The sequence below is a fragment of the Drosophila bipectinata genome, chromosome 3R (assembly GCF_030179905.1).
Source record: "Drosophila bipectinata strain 14024-0381.07 chromosome 3R, DbipHiC1v2, whole genome shotgun sequence".
In the NCBI taxonomy this organism is placed as follows: Eukaryota; Metazoa; Arthropoda; class Insecta; order Diptera; family Drosophilidae; genus Drosophila; species Drosophila bipectinata.
Genome location: NC_091739.1, coordinates 16,591,344 through 16,611,658, shown reverse-complemented (window position 1 = coordinate 16,611,658; position 20,315 = coordinate 16,591,344). Strand labels below are relative to the sequence as shown.

At 43.4% G+C, this 20,315-nt stretch overlaps 2 protein-coding genes and 1 long non-coding RNA gene across 3 annotated transcripts; all 3 read right to left on the bottom strand.

Annotated features, from left to right (window-relative positions):
* Nucleotides 1-1,250: 1,250 nt before the first annotated feature.
* LOC138926659 (uncharacterized) lies at nucleotides 1,251-3,079 on the bottom strand. Its single transcript, XR_011443267.1, has 4 exons — nucleotides 2,808-3,079; nucleotides 2,360-2,755; nucleotides 1,563-2,151; nucleotides 1,251-1,500 (listed from the first exon to the last, which is right to left on the bottom strand). It is a non-coding gene; the product is annotated as an uncharacterized lncRNA (long non-coding RNA).
* A 1,829-nt stretch (nucleotides 3,080-4,908) lies between these two features.
* On the bottom strand, nucleotides 4,909-5,710 carry tomboy20. The gene is made up of 2 exons (XM_017248839.3): nucleotides 5,243-5,710; nucleotides 4,909-5,108 (listed from the first exon to the last, which is right to left on the bottom strand). Exons 1-2 carry the CDS (start codon nucleotides 5,552-5,554, stop codon nucleotides 4,983-4,985), a joined length of 438 nt encoding a protein of 145 aa, XP_017104328.2. The 5' UTR covers nucleotides 5,555-5,710; the 3' UTR covers nucleotides 4,909-4,982.
* Nucleotides 5,711-7,527: 1,817 nt separating this feature from the next.
* Nucleotides 7,528-19,880, bottom strand: TkR86C (Tachykinin-like receptor at 86C). Its single transcript, XM_017249289.3, has 8 exons — nucleotides 19,370-19,880; nucleotides 11,236-11,381; nucleotides 10,791-11,004; nucleotides 10,545-10,679; nucleotides 9,076-9,156; nucleotides 8,651-8,998; nucleotides 8,457-8,575; nucleotides 7,528-8,356 (listed from the first exon to the last, which is right to left on the bottom strand). Exons 1-8 carry the CDS (start codon nucleotides 19,549-19,551, stop codon nucleotides 8,049-8,051), a joined length of 1,533 nt encoding a protein of 510 aa, XP_017104778.2. The 5' UTR covers nucleotides 19,552-19,880; the 3' UTR covers nucleotides 7,528-8,048.
* Between the last annotated feature and the right edge of the window lie 435 nt (nucleotides 19,881-20,315).

The window sequence follows — 20,315 nt, the reverse complement described above, 5'->3', positions numbered from 1 at the left end:
TGCTAAAAAACAAGTTGTTTATGGACCCCTACATTCGAATATTGGACTTTCTCACTTGAAAAGTGATTCGAATTCATCTGCGCCAAAGACACATTTAAGGGCCGGACCAAAAGATTTAAATGCAATTACTGTTCTAATGTGGCCGGCAAACTTTAAATAAAAGTTGCAGGAATGCCAAGAATGCCACCCTCTGCCCGAGCCCCCGAGTTGAATGTCCTTTTTGTAATTCCTCGCTGCGGCTGAGTCCCTGAAGTCGCTGTTAGCCACCGCAAACAAGCGGGCACATTTTTCAGGACTCCTCGATGCCACACTGTGACCCTTATAGTCCCGCCACCCACTGCGACTGCAGGCTGGCTCATTGTCAGCGACAGGACCCTCGGGCCTCCGAGATGAAGGCTGGGTTTCACTAAAAAAAACTGCTTAGAGAAACACTCTAAAAGTTGAAAAATCCATCTGGCTTCTAAGGGTAGATGTAATTCTTTTCCTCAGACACCAACTAAAGGATGATTAAAGAATTAATGCTGATTTGGAATTATTTTTTTTTCGATTTTTTCGCAGTGCAGTAGGTGCCCCAGGACATTCGCCATTAATCTTCGGGGGGCACTCGAATGCAGGTGGCTCAGGTGCAGGACCAGCAGACATCAGTTCCGACGCATCGAAAACAAATGCAAGCGTGGAAGTGCCAGCGGAACTTTACAGGATACTTCTCCGCCGCCAGAACGAATTTAGATTGGCCGGCCCCAATTAGGCCAACAGCCATTTCCTTTTTCGGCAGTCGACCGAATATCTATGTGACTCCTCCGGATCGAAGTGTGGAAAAAACTAAGTACAAATTGCTTTTCCCCAGCTGTTGCCGGTAGTGAGTGTCCTGATAGTGCTGGGGGATGTTGCAGTCGGCGCTGGGAATGCTGTGACGCAAATCCTTTGACGACATTCCCAGCATGGCTCTGGTAGCAGGACAACATACACACAGAGAAATAAAAGAGATACGCATTTATATAAAAGCAATATCAGTAGCCCATCTTATTAAATGCTTATAAGAAGAATTCAACCAAAGGACTCAGATCCTAGACAGAAAAGAAAGAAAATGCTGCATTTTATTTGTGTGCAGGCACAAAATTTGTGGGGCACAGTGGGGAAAGGACTTTCACGAAAGTGGTTTCTAGGCTGCTGTGCAAACAGAATGCAGTGTGATGGCAGGACTAGAGTACACGAAGAAATAGTGGATCGCCATCTGGAATAATGCGGAGGGGGATGCAGTCGCAGGCAAGGGACACACTCACTGTAAGCATGTGTACTTATAAAACTTACAAAATGAAAAAGCAAAGCCAGCCATCGGATTTTCTATTTGGAAACTTTGCCGAGTCTGGCCCAAACAATACGCACACAACGTACAGGCTCCTTAGATGTACTTTGTATTTATGTGAGTGCGAGTCCTGCGGTGCATCAGGCAGGATTTATATATTCGCCTTATGTTGGCTTTAGCTTAAGGGGAAATTGCTGCAATAAAATAGACCTGTTTGTAATTCTACTCAGCAGTGAAGTCAGTTTATATTATTTACCTTTTTGCACTATTTTTATAATAGTTATTATCTTCTAAGAAAAAAGTCACTTTCAGAGTATCTCTTAGATCTGTAAGGAGATACAGGAGAAGACTCCTTCCTACTCTCCCTATATTATTCCGCCTGGAGTAGTGGTTACTAATCCAGTTTCGTGCTTCGTAAGCCTTCATCGTATAGCGTTTCACGATAAGCTTTATAGGCAGACATAAACTGCATGTGCCCAGATAAGTCTTTAATTATTCCACATCAAAAAAGTTTCAATAATCTCGTCCGTAAGCCGACGACTACAAGACAATCAATATCCGCGCGGAGCACTTCGTTATTGTTTGGCACTACTGCCTTTAGAAAGTCGTGCTTGATTGCAGAGAATCTCATGTTCCTACCGTGTTTACCAACGCCAACAGAGCCGGCAAACAAAGGCAGAAAGCCGGCTAGATGGCTAGCTGACTGACTGACTGGAGGCGCTCTTCTCTATGCCGATCCTTGCAGCTCCGTGGACCACATGTCCTGTGCGAAATATGCATTCGGTGTCTCTAACGTGCTCTAGTCGCATATTGTTGAACAAACATAAAAATGAAATTCAAAACAGCTGAGGGTGGGAATCGAGGACGTGTGAAAAAAAAGTGCAAAGGAAAGATGTGTATATGTAAGCGGGGCTGACACATACGCCTGTAGTCACACAGCCGTACAACCACTTCCGCTGCCAGGAAATGAAAGTCTCCGTGCGTGAGAACGAGTGTGTCGGTATTTGTGGGGCTATGGGTGTGAGTGTGTGACTGTTTGTTTGTATAACTTACGTGCGTAGTTTATGGTGGGGGGCGGACGTTGAAAGTGCCATGACGTGAGCCCAAATTTCGTTATGGAAACTCCCCGGCCCGACCTGGTCCGCCAATACCTGTTCTTTTTTCGGCCCGATATGGTTTATTAAAAATTTCTGTTTAGTCAACCGTGAGGAATGAAGGAGATGCCACAAAAAAGGGCAAAGTTACACGCAAAGTTTTGTAGGAGTCATGCTTGAGATGGGATAGCTGAGATTGCAGGTGCCACGGGGCGTATGCGTAGTATTTGTAAAATATGTCCGCATCACAAAAAAATTGCTAAGCGGTTTACGACCCAACCACAAATGGAATGCCAATCCGAAATATCTTGAAACCACAACTGAATTTTCCACACTTTGCGAGCCATTCTTCGCACTGCGTATGAGTGATATTCAACATGTGATATTCTTATTAGTAATTAACTCACGAAGCCACGCAGGTTTCAGGTAACATTTTCTTGATTCAGAACCAGCTATCAAATCCTCATACATTGTCTCCCGTGGTTAATGACATATGCCCGCCCGAAAATGATTCGACATCAGCGATAATGGCACTACCCGTCCATTAATCTCCCGACCCACAAATTCCTGGCTGCTGTGGCACCGCCAACCAATTAGTCTGTCGGCTCTGTTTGATGTGGCATCCACATCCAAACATTTCGTCACACACATACAGGCCTGCCCTAAGCCTGCTGCTATGACATTTTCGATTCCCAGTTGAGGCCCGAATAACCCAGTTTTCGGCACTAATGGTAATGGCCTCTAAAGGGCTCTGGATTCCGCAGACGAACATCTGTCGATAATAGCGCCCACAAACACGAATATATGATTATGAACTAATACGTATTTATGCAAGAAACAAAAGAAAATCACATAAAGTTATCCTTTATGGATTCCTGAGCCATTTGACATGCACTTCGATTAAGTATTAATTAATATCAATTTCTCAGAGGCGCCCAAGTATTTAAATGGAATTTTTTCGAGATGTCGGGATGGACCTGCCTAATTGAAGGTCAATTACCTCCTATTAATTTCCGAATATTCCAAATGAGATGGAATAATTGAGCACAGAACAGCACAGCTCTTAGTGCAGGCTTTCTTCTAGGATATCTCATTAAATTAGCTGCCACTCCTTCTCCGCTCCCTGGGCGAATCTTTGATGCCGGATTGTTGGTCCTTTTTTCAAAGCAAAAGCGATGCTCAACTTGGAAATTAGTGCCGGACTACAAAGGTCCGATGCCCTCCGTCTGTCTGTCCGTCTATCTGGTAATTACTGGACAATGAGTGCAAGGGCAAGAGCGAACGCCACAAAAGGTCATTATGTAATTACGTTCGCCGAGGAGTCGCGTAGAATGGGAATCAGTTTAACTTTCCACTCATTAATTGCCAGCAAAGGCGTTAAAAGATTGTTTTTCTTTGTCCGGCTGGGACTTAAAGGCGCAATAAAGTGTTTAGAAAGGATTGCAGCTTGCTGCTGGATTTTCAGTTTAATGGCCTTGTTTATTTAATTGAAAATTATAATCCTAGTGAAGTGTTTAAAATGCATGAGAAGAGTAAGCTGGTAAATATTTAATGGGCGCGTTGAACAACAGATGGCGTTAAAAAATCCACTCCAAACCGCAACACATCGTAAACACTTGGAGCAGGGTCTGTTGAAACTAGAATTTAAATGCAGATAAATGACCCCGAGAATCTTTCTTTGTTCAACTTTCCGCCGAGAGGTCTCTAGGGGCTAATGCTCCAAACAAGATGTCCCTAATGGCACGACACGACAGCTTGAAGCCATCGGAGAACGGGGAACCCGGCCCAAACAGCCTTCGTGGTTAGTTCGCAAGTTGGCCAATCGGTAGAGCCACGACCATCAATCAAACGTATCCGGGTGATAAATTCCCGTGGCGAGCTCCGTCCTAGCTTTGTTTTCCTACGAAATTATGCACGCAAGCCGCAGAGCCACGAAGGACATTCCCTGCAGGACTGTTTATTGTATTGGCAATGGCAATGGCAACACTCACACATACACACACGGACTCTCTACCGGAAATAGGCCGTCAGGCATTTTGTTTGTGAGCAGTGAACCCTTGCGAATCGACAGGATTCACAGATAAAGCTCAATTGTCATGTTAATCTGGACAGGCCAACGAAATCGGTGCGGAGTCAGCATTTAATTGTCAAGTCAACTGACTAAGTCAACACAGAACAAGTATAATAAATATTTATTTAAAATTAAAAATCATTTCACCTGGTTACCAATTCTCTCCAAGTCTCTAAAACTGTTTTCCGCCTTGCCTGACTTACTCCTTACTTATAGCCTTGAGCGAGGCTTAAGTGTCAACCACCTTGAGATGGAAAACAGATCTAAGCCCTTCTCCATCCTAGCCGTTTACCCCGACTACACACATTCACTTTACTTACAGACATTTGAGAAAATTTTCCAACATTACCTTTGGGAAATTGCTGCGCAGTTTCCTCTTTGGTAACTAACCACCACATTGAATGGAATAAAACCAATGATGTTTTATACTTTTTTGTATTCACGAGTGACGCACATGGCGCTTATTCAACAACGAACCGAAATATGACTTTTAATTTTTAAACCCCGCTGCCTATTCAAGAGCGTTGATACCTTCTTCGTCCACAACGACGGCGGCATTGCGTTCGGCTGCCTCGTAGGCGTGCATTTTGATGAGCATCATTGTGAAGATTTCCGCTGGAAGAGTTGACTGCAGAACCTAGAAAGGCAGGACAGAAAGGCATTAGTTCCCTAGCAGGACATCTTCCCAATACACCCAAGATGGCCCTCGGAAAGCAGGTCAAGATCGTAAAGAAGATGACGCCCTGCCCTCCAATCACCATTGCCACCTACCTGGAGCAGCTTTCCCGGCTGGCTGCACACCAGAATCGCATTGATCAGGTGGTCCAAGCCCCCTTCGATGTCGCCGTTCGTGATGAGGCCCTCACCCCTATGAATCTGCGTCATGAAGTACATCTCTATCTCCTTCTCGTCCAGGTGCACGGGGGCAGATGTTGGTGTCAACATATTGCCCTGGCGGCGAAGACGGCGCTCGTGGAGCTTCTTCTTAAAGTCGGGATCGCTGCGCCGTTTGTGGTCAAAATAGACGCAATAGCCTGCGAACAAGAAGGCCGAAACGGCTGCCAGAAACTTAAAGGTGCCCATACTCGACGAATATATTCCGAAAATTGTTTTTTATATTTTCTGTCCTGATTTTAGTTTTTGTGAATTTCAAAACTAAACACCCGACAAAAAATCTCACTTTTGGACGTGTACAACAATGAGTTTGCTCCAAGGGGGATCTGAGTGCCGAATGAATGGAATTGTGTCGACTGCTTCGGTTTCAAAATCACATTCTCCACTGTGGTTAGCCATTGTTTCATCCGTCAATTTAAAATCCATTTAAGTTATGCCACAAAAAATATGCACATCAGCCTATTCTGGCCAATCAGGAATTATTGGCTTATACTCAATTTGAAACAGTCAATTCAATGTGGGTTTAAAATATAATTCCGGCAAATTTAATCACTTAGTGAACGATTTTCCCGCCAATGCAATTACTCTTCACTCACAAACTCTATTCGACAGTGTTTATTTTCGGCCAGCAATTATGGCCACAACCTCCGCAAAACAAATAAATAAAATGCCAATTTTTACCCACGTGGGTGGAAGGTCAGAAGGATATTCCGACAGCAAAATGGGAGTGACAGTTGGTTTTCCGAGAACCGCGTTAATTTTGGTAATGCAAGTGAACCTTCACCTTTGCGCCGACTGAACTACTCGCAAACGAATCACTTTATTATGGCCCTAGTTGTGGGCCAAGTTTTACGGCCCATATGCGGCGAATGGCATATATGAAAATTGATTAGCCATTTCATTTGATACGATCCTTGAGCACCGAGGGACCTAATTCGATGCCAGACCACTCACAGTTTGCGGTGACCCCAGAAGTTGAGGACGTTGCCCGGGGAAACCCGGGTATCTTCCAGATGTGGCAGGCACAATATGTTCTAGACGGTAATAGAATCTTTTCAACTGACTTTCGGTTTGCCTTTTTATTTCTGTTGAATCCTTAAAGGCTTTCTGCGGCTGCCATGACAATGGAGGGAGAAGCGACACAAACATCGACCTATTATGCAAATTGTTATTCCTCGAAAGAAGTGGAGCCTGAGACGTAGGTCTCTCATGAACCCATCAAATCCTATTACGCCAAATAAATGCCTTGTCCATCGATTTCATTGTGAGGCCATTACGGCAAGCAATTTGACGCATTAGCGCGACTTTTGGAGGCCAATAAAAATGATTCTGCCTTTGTGTTTGGCTTTCGGTTTGGGTTTGTTTGGCTGGTTCGGTTTGTTCTTTTTGTTCCTAATGGGAAATCAACAAATGTGTGCCGAAAACTTGTCCGTGATTCCATTAGATAGATAGTTGAGTGCAGCCCAAGGGTGTCGGTTTCGGTGCTCGGTTCGGTTTGCATTTCAATTACACTTTGTAATCGGTGGCCATTATTGGCGAACCTGGAATGTATTTGCTTTGGATTGAAAGGGGATGAAATCCTTTAAATTGAATCATTGAGAAGGAGGTGGCTGCGCGGTGCTGGACTCTGAAAAGATGATTTAGGGGCGTTTGAAAGGATTCCCTTTTGAGAAATTTGCATCAAAAGACCTTTTGAGTAATAACTTCAGACGCATAAGACTTAGCTCGTGCATGAATAAATCGGTTTGGGACTTTGCATAAATAGGGCGAGTGCCAATATAATGCCCCGGATTTAAAACCCCTTCGGGGAGCCACCTCTAATGATATTAACAACACAATTTTTCGCAGACGAATTACGATTTATTCAAGCAAATAAATCAATTTCCAGGGAAAATGTTAGCCAAGCCCTTGAGGTGAGAACAAAGTGCCTGAAGGACCACAGCCGGTCGACAATTAAGGATGCTTAGGGCCTTTTCATTGTATTTACTCACATGTATACATTTATTTAAATAAATTTCGCCTAATTTGCAGTTCACATATCTACAAATCTGATCTGACAAATCTACAAAGTCAAACACTATCGCCCACTGCGCAGACCCAACATTAAATGAAACAAATATACGGAGATATATATATTTATCTGGTATATGTGTATATAGATACTACATATAGATGTATTTACAAACATGTCTTAGGCTAGGATGTTTACAACAGTTAAAACTTACAGCTCTTCGATGGTGAAAGTGTCTCTAGATTCTTTATACAAATACATACAAATTCAATTTATTGGATAGAGTTTTCTTTTTCGTTTATTTTTTTTCTTTTGACAACCGGAAATTCGACATTGAGATGCAGTCGGGTGGGTGGACTTCGAGGTAAGGGCTAAAGACTGGACGAAAGATTTCCACAGGAATCATTTTGATTAGAAAGTATTCTGTTATTGGAGCGAAACCTTTGAACTTGAAACCTTTTAGATTTTCACAAATATTTGAATATTTTTGCAGCTATGAGCATCCTTTGAAATCGACCCACCCATCCTGCTTGCATCCTTTTCAAAGTGAGCATATATACAGTAGGGTAAGGACAACGCAACGGCAAATTGCATTTCCCGCGCCAGGATACCGGGCCGGAGAAATCACACTCCCTGGCAGTCACAAGCCTTGGCCGCCTGGAAAGGACAACATCACAGCTGTTTGGGACTGTGCTCCACAGGATTATTGTCCTCGTCACAGGAGATGTATTTGATTTTCACGCGCTGCCTCTCGCCCATGCTGTTGTTGATGGAGAGGCAGAGGGGGGAGCTGTTCCCGTCCGCGTTTCCGCCCGGCCCCTCCATGATGCACTCCACCGCCTTCCTGTGGTGCAGCTCTGTCTGAACCTGCTGGAGGTGCTTCTCCCGCTCCTTGTCCTTAGACGAATTGGTGTGGGTGATGGGCGGGGCCTGTATCTGGGTCTCCATGGTGCTGCGCTTCCACTGACTCTTGGTCTCGGCTGCGGAATTTGTGGGGGGGTTTTGGGTGAGACAGTGGGTATGGCAACTGAATGTTGGTCAAAGTGGTCTTGGGGGAGGAGGTGGGGAGGGTATACCCACCTCGAGTGTGCCGATTGGAGCTGTTCTTGTTCGTCAGCCGGCTCTTCGGGGAGTCGAATCGGTGGCGGGTGAAGCCCATGCAGCAGCAGCATATAATCCGCTGGAAGTACATGCGGAACCTGAAAGGGTATTGTTAGAAGTTAGTTTATGGCAAGTCTTAAGCCTTCAAAAGCGGTCCGGACTAAAAAGCGCACCTCTTGTTCATCCAGTAATAGATTATCGGATTCACCATCGCATTGGACATGGCCAGCCAGTAGAAGCCAAGGTACATGTGCTGCACGTACTTCGTGGATGCCACGTGGTTGTTGTGGTAGGCATAGATGAAGAACAGGTGGTACGGCAGCCAGCAAATGGCAAAGATCGAGACGATGGCGATAAACATGCGCACCACCTTCCGCTTCGACTTCATAGACTCCATCTGGCGGTCGGTGTTCTCGCCGATGGAGCGGCTGCCCCACAGGACCCGACCCATTAACGTGTAACAGATGAGCATCACAATCATGGGGATTCCATAGGTCAACACCAGGATGATCAGGTTGTAGCTGTTTTCATAAGAGGAAAAATGTAAAAAATAGGTCCTTGTTTGAGCCACGGGTTCCATAAAATCTTAGCCACTCACGCATAATCCGCCATCGAGGTGGGATATCGTCCATCTGGCCACATCATAAAGCAAACTGTCCGCGACTTTCCGTTGTAATAGCTGAAAATGGTCCATTGATTTCAATGAGTCAGTTAAAAGTGATTTTCCGGTTAAAATAATTCCCTTCCATTCAGTCAGTAACTGGCAAATCAAAATTTCAACATTAATTACGGGCCAGGGTTTCGGTGAACGCGTAAAAAGCTGTTAAGTTTCGCGCCTCAACGACTTTAAGGACCAAGAAAGTAGCAGGAAGGACGAGCCCTTTACAAGCATGACAAATTTCTCGTTCGGCCCGTCATCCAAATTGAAAACTTAATTTCCCAAATTATGAAATATTTTATGCCCCAGCGTTGCCGAGCACTTAAAAGGGCTGTTATGGCACTGGGGGGAACCCCCTAAAGGACCAAGTGCCGCCTGTTTACCGGCACTTTTCGGGCCATTAATAACAGGACTATGGCAACAGGCAGACAGGTCATAATTTGACCAACGAGCTCCGACGAAAACGCTGATGAGAATGTCTGCCGGCCCTTTGGTTCTTGGCAAATTAATAAGACATCAATGTCCCATTGATATTCTTGCCTTCAACAGTTTATAAACTTTTTGCGAGTCAATCGTGTCCTGACTGGGTAATTTCCTTTCAATTCCACCAATTCAGCTCTACAACTGTCTGTCACCTTCGAGGTCTCTGCCGAAATATTCATCCAATTTCGTGTTAGCCGCTTTTTTCCCCGGGACATCCACTTGCTCCACTCCGTCAATACGCACATCCTTGTCTGAATTCGCCGCCGTAGCCCGGTTGTTCTTTATCACATTTTGATATATGAACTTGCCATCTTTATTATGCCTGAAGTCTGTTGCCCAGGGAGACCTTTTATCCCGACCAGGCTCCGCCTGTGGAGAGTCTAAATAAAAAATGCTTCAATTCTATTAAACAAGACACCCCGGCCCCCAATCACTCTCCAGGACGCCTGGCTCCTCGCAAATGTTGCAAATTTGCGTAAAATTCAAATGAAGGCGTCGGAGCGCAGAGGCGGGAAGCTGATTTAGATGGATGTGGATGTGCTTGTATCAACACCGAAAATGGCCGAAAAAATGGAGAACGTTGGAGATAATTTAGGAAAAAATATGGAAACATTCCTGGAAGGTGGAAGGAATTTCATTTATTTATTTGTTTGCCTCCTCAAATCGATACTGGAGCAGCGGGATGCAGGTACCCCACAGGGATCCTGGCTAACTCTTAAGCTATGGCTTACAAACTTGTTTATGATTTCAGTCTCGTTCAGGTGGAAAAAAGTGGAGCCTAAAGCTCCCATTTTCTCTTTCTTCTCGCATTCTGAGAAAAACACCTAACATCAGGGCAGGACTGTCGGTAAGGGAATCCTTTCACCCACCACCCTCCCTTTGTGACACCCTCGCGGATTCAGATTCGGTGGCAATTGCCCACTTACTGCTTGGTCATGATGCTGGAGTAGAGCAGGCAGGGCGCCGAGAGGACACAGCTGAGTGCCCAGATCAGGACCAGAATGAAGCGCACCTTCCGACGCGACGTGCGCCGCTTCAGCGGATGCACAATGGCGATGTATCTGCGGATTAGAAAGGGGAGGAAACAGCAGGAAGCGGATGTGCCGACGCACAGATTAGATGACGCTGAAAGAAACTCGAGGAAGAGGGTATGGAGAATGAAGAGGTCTTACCTATCAAAGCTGATGGCCACCAATGTAAAGACCGATGTGGAAACCGTGACGTTGGCCACAAAATTATTGATGGTGCAATAAATCGAGCCGAATGGCCAATCCGAATTCACCATGAATATAAAGTTGAAGACGCAGTTCAGCGACGACATCAGCAGGTCGGCAATGCTCAGGTTCAGCAGGAAGTAATTTGTGACCGTTCTCATGCTGCGATGTCCTGTGGAGAATGGAGGGTGAGGAGAGAAGAGGTGGAAAAAAATACCGATTTAGAAAATAGGAGATAGAGGGACGGGTGGAAGCCAGAGACGTGATGGAAAAGACAAAAATTGCCGGATATTAGAGCGCAGTAGGCCCATGCGGCGTATACGTGATTTTTACTTTCGCTTTACTTTTTGTTGCTGCTATGATTGTTAAACGCTTTAAAGCCTCTTGGCCTCCAGGAGCTTACCTGTTACAATCCAAAGAACAATCCCATTGCCGGCAATCGCCACAAACATCATCAGCCCGAAAATGATGGCCCAAATCGTTTTCTGCTCCCATGGCAACTCGTACGGCCGGGTCGGCGATGGAAATAGGCACTCGGTGAGAAAGTCTCTGCGGAAGAATTGATTAAAAAATGTGCGATATAGTGTTGGATTTGACCAAAGGCCTTGCAATTGAAGCTTCAAGGGACAGATTACAAAATCCAGTATAGAGCCTATCGACCAAATAACTGTTTAAGCCTTCTTCGAAGTGCAACTTTGTTTAATTGCTTACGCCTAAGTCGCTCAAATTTTATACTTCCTGACAACAAAACAAGGATTAAGAATTTCTCAGAACTGCAAGATACTCCGCCAAATTATTTGTTCATGAAGCAAAGTGAAAGTTTGCACAAGTCCTAAGACGATTGAAAAGCAAACGTTTGACGGCATATTTTTGCGTCTAGCAAGAATTTATTCCACGAAAAAACGACTTTAATCCCAGAAAGTTTTCTGACGAGCCCGAGGGCCAACAATATTTGGCAAATTCAATCACAGAATGCCCCAAACTTTCCGATTTGCCAAACCTTTTCGCCTCCATCTTCGCCAGCCATCCAGCAATAACAATAGGAAATCAATGAAGCACAAACTGGGCGAGAAATCCTTAAAGGAACTTGCCACAAAAGAAATGTCCTTATCGAAATGGAAGCAGGACCCGGCAAGGCTTCAGCAGCACTCCCAGAAAATTGTCCGGTAATTTCATTGGACTTCCATCCTTCGGACTGGCCGGCGGAAATGAGCAGCAATCTCGCAGGACTGCTGCATCTCCAAAGGACACCGCCTGAAAGGATAGTTCCTGGGAGCGAGGACATGACTGATTAGCATATTACTCTCGTAGCCGATTATGGTAATCAGGAGAAGTCTAGCTACTAGCTGGAAGCTGTAAGCTGCTAGGATGCGAAGAAGGAACATGTCGATAATTAATTTCAGGGGTCGCTTTGTGTTCCTTGGCTTCCTTTTTGGCTGAATGGCAAACCCTATTAATTAGGGGAACCTTGTTCAACGATGATTGCCACTGGGAGCTAGTTATGAGGCTCGTTCGGCCCATTCCGCCACTCTGGCACGCTTTTGTCTGACACCACATGACGTATGAGCAATATCAATGAGCCGTGTCAATGCCTGCGTCGGCCTGCTTTCGATTTCCCAGCCCTGTTCAAAATGCAGCAGACACAATTCCGACGAAAATTCAATAAGCGAATTGTTCACATTCATCCGTTTCCATTGACATTTTCAGTTGTCTCTGTTCTGCCGCACATCAAATATCAAACATCAAACTCTCTTACGTATGCTTGAGCCGAGCCATGATTGATGGCCTGATTGATTGGTATTGTTGGAAACCACAAAATATTCGACTAGTCGGCCTCCGTAATTAATTTGAAGTTAATTGCGTTTTGAGGTACTTTGAGCTGCAGACTGTCTGGAAAACATTGAATTACCATCCAGATTCTATCAACACTGCGGCATGTGTGCCGTCAAGAGTGGCACATTTGATTTTTGGTTTTTGTCCCAAGCTCCACTCGATTGGTTTGTTTAAGCATTTTGCCCTAACAGGCCACATATTGCTCTGATTGCAGACCAATGAACTCGAAGTGGAATTCGGTGGCCAAACATAGCGACGGTTGATCAAATTGTGTGTTTTTCCTAAAAACTATACTACGAAACAGCAATTAAAATTCATGAAATGTTATTTGGCAACCACAATTATAACACGGCATACCTTTGGTGTAATTAATGGTACTGGTAGCCCAAAACATTGCCCAGCAATTATTAGTTTTATGTTTCCAGACTGCGTGACTCGATACACGAGGATATCAATATCTCGAAGTCTGATTGGTTTTTTTTTCACCCTGATTTCGCCTTACAGCATCCTCATTTATTTGCTTTGGACTATCGATTTCGCATTTAATTAGATATTTATCCCAGTCCAAAGGAACAAACTCAATTAGCAGATATGGAGCTAACAAAGGCCTATAATCACCATCAAGTATACGCCCTGTAATACCAGAGATCCAACATTGTTACGACAATGTGGCAAAAATGTGTGCTAATTGATAGTTATTTCTGTCTGGTTCTTGTTTTTGTGATAATTGTATTAATTCCACAGTGGAATTGACAGTGGAATTTATTATTAGGCGTTGCATTTTAATTAGGCAAGTGCACTGTCAAGTACAAATACCATTTTCGATTTGCATATTTGTCGGAAATTCGAAAAATCTCCCATCCCCTGTTTTCGGCACTTGTGTTTAAACTTTTCGCCTATTTTTGCGGAGCTTCCAAAACACGCAAACAAGTTTGGCCTCCGTTGGCCTTCCCATTATGATAATTGCTGTTGTCTAAGGAACTTTTCATTCATGACACTGGGAGAACACTGGGAGAAAGTTCCCAGTGCAGATTTATGGCTGCTTTCTATCATGGGGAGGGGAGCTGAAAAGCCAGACAAAGCCAGGACTCGCCCTTGGGTCGTGCCTAACATTTTCAGCCTAATTTAAGCAAATTTAACTTTATTAACGTAATTTGTATTTTTCCATTTTTCTTTTTCTGAAGCGGACTTCTTTTCTGGCAGCCTAATTGGGTTTAATGCCATTTAAAATCCGTGCCGAGCTTCAGTTTGTTCCCGACATTATAACAGCAATAATCACTCATGAACGGAAGTGTTTCCCCGTCAGCAAGGAACTAATTACTTCCGGCCGGCCGCAGTTCAGGGTGAAAAATAATAATAATAATTCGTGTGTCGGTTCTTCAGAAATTTAACTAATGTCCTTGGGGTATTTGTCGGCACTTCTGCCCCAGGCGAATTCGGAAAGTTGGCATTTGGCAGCAAGACTTCCTGGCAACTTGGCTCAATATGCAAATTTTTTACCATTCGAAAAATTCCGCAAATTCCAACAAAATTGTCCATCGAGTTTGGCAGCAGGAGTGGCATTGGTTTTCCCCTTCAAACGACCCCAAAGTGTCAGTTGCTTTGATTCGTGAAAGCGAATTCCATTTTTTCATTTCCGCGGCAAACAATAATTGCAAATATATTCGCAAGTGTAAAAGGGATATTTTCGTCTTCCGCTCAAATGATTGCCCTTTATGTGTATTTAAAAGCTGACCTTTTGCTGGATAACGGTGCGAAATATTATTAATTCGTGCCAATCATCATAAATCAATGAGCAATTATTTTCATTTCTGCGGTGTTTACCATAATTGAGGCGATTCAATAAGGCTGCATGAATCCCTAATTGGGATTTATGATTTATTTTTATTACGATTTTAAATGCTCGAACTTCCTCTAGCTTGGTCGCCCCAAATTATTCAATAATTTAGCCGGGCCATTAGCAACATTAAAGAAAATTATCGTCAATTATAGTGCACCCCTTGGCAATTTCCGGTTCTGCGGGGGCTCGACCAAATTGCTAGTCATTAACTTTCATCCACAGAGTTTACCGCCGCCACTCACTCAAAACTCGCTAGAAAGGTAACTCGCTCACATTAACCTGGCTAATAGTTCACGGCCCTCACTGGGAGGTCCTAGCCCAGCCTTGCCCGCCCAGCCACTTTGCACCTGTGGGTTGTGCACACTTCCTTTCGTCCTGCCAACACACTGCACTGCCTCGCATTCGTATTCGCATCTCGGTTATTATTTCCTCTTGAATATTTTATGCATGACGAGCCAGCGATGCCAACTAAATTGGCGGTCTTGGGCTGCCGCATTTCCCTGGCAGTCTCTGCCTCCTCTCCTTTCGTATCCTTTTCCAGTCACTGCACAAAGTGAGAGGTCGCAGCCAGGTACTTTGGATCCTTAAGGTGCAGCGTTTGTGTCGTGGGGATATGCGCCCCTCTGGTACTTACTAATAGAATGAAAGTATGAGGAAAATAACCAATAAAAACTACCTTTAAAGCACAATATTCGTCTTGATCCAATTTTACACAAGCCATATCTAATTACCTTGCTTCTGGCTTAAATTTATGTCATCACTGAAGGTGCTGCATGCAGCATGCGGCACGCAGGACGAAAGTTGCAGCGCCATGTTTATAGTTCAGGCAGTAACTTCTGACTGCCAACGGCAGTTACCAAAGTTGAAAAACTTATGGGTCACGTAACTTAATGGTGCTCGACGGTATAAAGTCGCGAGAGCTGCTTTTTTCAGAGGGCGATAAAGCCGATTTGAGTGCGGCTTAATGGACTTTCAAAATAATTATTTAAGGTATCTGAAAAACCTGAGGAAACTGATTCACCATATAAGCCAATAAAGGAAATCGAAACAAATTATCCCTTGCTATTAAACAGGTAATGATTACTGACATGAAAATAATTTAGTGCACACATTGAATCTATCATCGATTTCGATTTTTGTTGATTTTTGTAGGTTTTTGATTTACATACGCATTTCCCCTCTAATACTAAACGATTAATTCAATAGACTGTTTTTTAATGCTTTCAGCTTTAAAGACCCATCTTGTCGAGTCTACTCATGTGAGTGGTGTCGCCACCAGTAGATAAGTTTGGGGCTTGACAAATAGCTCCTCTGTCAGAAGCACCCAAAGCTACCAAGGCTCAGGACTCCGGACCCAACACCCATATCCGGAACCATCGACATCACCGTTGACGGGACAAAAACAATGCGACCCAGAGTGGATTTCGATACGCTCCGCAAATGAGGCCATTTTCAATTTCAGAATTTATGAAGAGACATGGTCATGGGACGCTGGTGTTTCCCCGGTTCCCCCCGCCCTGATGACTGCAGGACACACATACGCACTTCATGACAGAGAAATCAAGAGTGGCGGTGATGGCGGGCAGGACAATGCGCAAATGAAACTTTCCATGTTGTTTTTCATGGAGTGGCCATTAAATTTTCATGCCCATGTCCGAAATATCTGTTTCTCTGGCATTCCCTCCGCCTACCGCACATTTCTCCACCAAATGCCACCCCCATTGGGGACTCGTTGTATATTTGGTGAGAAAAAGTTAATTGAAAAATTTGTCATATGCAAATTACTCGACTCACACCCAGGAAAGCCTACTGTCCTGCCTACATTCCTCGTTCCAGGGCCATTATTTGTTTGCACAATCCATTCTACCGGGCCTCGACAGCAATTTCTGCTGATCCTGGGGCTCAGCTATCGACGAGCTGGCATAAACAAGCTGTTCTAGTCCTTCCTTCTCGGACTCCTGCGGCCCATCCTTGGCCTTGGCTAATCCAAACAATTTCTTTCGATTTTCATCCGGAATGTTACAGTTGAAGGCGCCTCAAAGGGTTTCTTAGCTTTCTCAACTGCTCACCCTATTGGATAAACTTTGGGGCCGTTGAGGGAGTCATTTGGCATAGCCAGATAAATTGCACTTTATGAAAGGATTGTGGCAAGTGTGGTGAGCTGTTATCCTTTAGAATTGTTACAAACTGGGTGGTGAGATATGAAATTTTTAAATGAACTCTGCAGCTTTTTACCTTAAAGTTTTGCACAAAGCACTGAAAATTTGAGTCTCTAGGTTCGACTTTATTGAAGACTTATTTCAGGGCATTTCCGGTTCGGTGTCCTGGAAAAGTAGCAGACGCTTCTTGTTTTTATGTGGGCCATCCATTCTGATTGGATTTGAGTCGTGCCATAAAAATGCCGAGCCCCGATGGACACCAGCAGAGGCAACAACAGCATCGACGACAACAACTGCAGGACTAACAGCAATAAGGACTAATGTTCGGGGTCCTTTGTTAGGGTGCCACGCCGTTATCATTGGACAGCATCAAAATCAATAAGCGTATGAAATGCCATAAACATCAAATCGAAAGGATACGACGACCTCTTCCTTTAAATCTGCTGAAGACATCCTATCGTCTTGTAATAAACTCTGACATTGCGTATACGCCGCGTGGGCTGCTCATTCGCACTGAAGTGTGTGCAAAGCCCGCACGCGTGGCCGAAAGGCAACTAGCAAGTTTTTTCTATCAATAATCCATGGCAAATATCCAAGACATTTGTCCTGATTGAAGGACAAAGTCACCAGCAAACATAATGAGCTTAAGTTGGGAAAAAGCGATGGCGCTTCACCTGCTCAGATGCCTATACATAAAAAATAATCTACACATAGAATAAATAAGGTATTTTTAGTGTTACTAGTGGGGAACATAAAAAAATTAGCATAGGTTAAATCTGAGAAATTCTTTCATAATAAAACCACATATACATATATATACAAAAATGTTGTTTTTTATGATGCTATTAAGTCTACAAATTGAATTAACCCTTCCATTTTCTACGTGTACCCTTTCCCTTTTACCCATACCCACTCCCACATCCACTTTCTGCCGGCACTCACAAAGAGCATAAAACCTCGGAGCTTAGGTCCCAAATATAGAACATTGAACAAAATGGTTCGGTGTTTTGTTTTTGTCAAAGTTTTTCGAGGAATTTGTTTCGGTTTGGGCTGTGAGGGGCTTTGCATTTTCCTGTATTCAATTATAATATTTGCGGCGCTCTTGTTGTGTGTTTCCTCGCTTTTCCCATTTTTTGCCTATTTTGTCACCTCCACACAGGATAAAACAATTAGTGAATTCGGAGAGTGAGGGAAAGTGTTGCGAAAAACCCTGACATCCTTGATTGAAAGGGAATAATTACACGGCAGCCCAAGTGGAAATGTGTGTAGTATTAGCCTGGCTTTATTTCAAGCGGGTCAAGGTTGATAAGGTAACTTTATTTTAAATTAGTTTTTTCAAAAGTTTGCAGTAATTTAATTCTTAAATCATATAATAAAAATTCCATGTTCAGAAACCTCTCATGAAAAGGAATTTAAAAACTATGCTTTAAAAGTTTTAGACTGAAAAGGCAATTATTTTAGCCAGAAACTAATTTTTACACACTCCAAAAATTTCAATAGAAGTAGTCCGAGGTGTAGAGCGGTTTTTCGTGTTTTTCCAACCATTTTTCGGCTACTGTGCTCCCAAAAAACTTTATAATTGCATCCTTCAGGGTTGGGAATGGGAAGTCCGCACTCATTGAATGCGTAAACAATACCATTTGCTCTGGCAAATTTTCCCTTTGAAAAACAATTCAATTTCGATTGCGGAGTCTGTGGCTGTGGCTCCGACCAGGATCTTCAAGGACGTGGCACCCATAGGCAGCCCCTTAAATACGAAAGTGAAAAACAAATTAAGAGCTTAATTAACCAGGCACAAACAGTTCCAAAATAGATCCATCACTGGCCGGATTAATGCGCTGTGGAATATTTATTCACTGACTGACGCCTCCTCGTTTCCGCTTCCATTAGTTCTGGTTTGTGTTTCGAAACTTTTGAGTTATTATTTCAATAGTCGCGCGGCGGCCAGCTCGTTAATTTCACTTTGCGGCTGGAAACGGAAATGCGAGTATTTATGCCCCGAATGGGGTTCAAGTTCTTGGTCAGATGAAAATAATTACACCGATTAAAGAATATTTACGGCGGCTTAATCATGGCCTTGCCCCGCCGCCCCAAGGACCAATTTATCCTAGCAATTACAAGCGTAGTCTCTCTTTCAGACAGCCACCAAATTATTGGTTAAATATGTACATTAATGTGGCTGCCAATGAGCTCTGACCACTTCAATAATTGCATTTCACGAGTCACTTGTAATTAGTTATGATGCAGTGATACGGATCTCTTATGGGATTGTTATTGTACTTCCTTGTAATACTAATTAGCACGAATGGTAATTGCAGTTCAAATCCATATCGTGTTTAGAGTAAAACTCTCATAATGAATATGAAAAATTGTATAAATTTATAATAACAATTTATAATAACCCTTATTAGGACTCTTTAAATATTATTTTAATCATCGCAGCCTAAATAAATTTGCGATAATGAAGGATCCTATAAACAAAGGCAATTCTAGGACGCGTACTAGAAAAGGCACTTTGTTTAATCAGTAACCCGACCCCACAGGTCCTCTAAAACATTATTCAGTTGGGCCCTTGCCAGGATTATCAGTTGGCCCTTATCAGCGAATACCGCGAAAGGCAGTTGACGCTTCCGATTAATTTACATAATACTGAGGGACAAAGGACTTCCACGAAAGGGCTGCCCCTGCGCCGGGGATCAACTCACTTGGCCTCGTTGATGTTCTCAAGATTATCCCGATTCTCGATGATGCCCGACAGTAGACCGACCACCTCGGTCCTGTTCAGGCTGCTCAGAAGCGTGGTGTTCACAATGCTGTTCAGCTCAAATCGCCGGACGGCCAGGATTGTGCAGTTTACCAGCAACTCGGTGTCCACGGTCTCCGACATTTTCCCAAAAAGTCACCCAGGAGTGTTGCGTAATGAACTGCTTTTTACGGATCCCGTTGTTGCTGCAATTGTGGCACAACGTAATGCTACTGCGCCATAGAAACCTTTGCGGTCGACCAGACGATGGAGACGTTGCACATGCCTTAATTGCTCCTGCAGAGTCCTGATTTTTGACCTCCCCTCGTGAAGGATTTCCTTTTATTACTTTATTTTTAACTGCTGCCAGCCACGCTTATTACTCGCTTAATTTGGGGGCGTGGTCGTGGGCGACAAGTGGCATTACCCGCTGCATGTGGCAAGTTGGCGCCATTTGTGGGGTTTGGTAAAATGGCCAATACTTCTCTGTCAGTTGCAATGTAACGTATACGCAATGTTGGAGTAATTTTTATTTTCTGTTATATTCAGAACTATTATATATTCATTATATTGTTAGATAGTTAATAAAACAGCGAAGAATGTATTCAACACACATAATATACATATATCGAGTATGTAACTTTTATATGTTATTTTTGATTTTATTTTATTTTTTGTAAGTATATGTAATAAATATTATGTATGTATTGCACTTGTGTAATTTATAGATTTTGATTACAATTTTGTCACGCACTTTTTCTCATTACTTTAATAAAATAATAACACTTTTTTCAAAGACTAGATCCATTATAATTCAAAAGCTAGATTAATGAATTGGTAATTAAAATGCCACACAATTTAATCACTTAACGAGCATTTAAATTCGCTATTGAAATCACATTTACTAT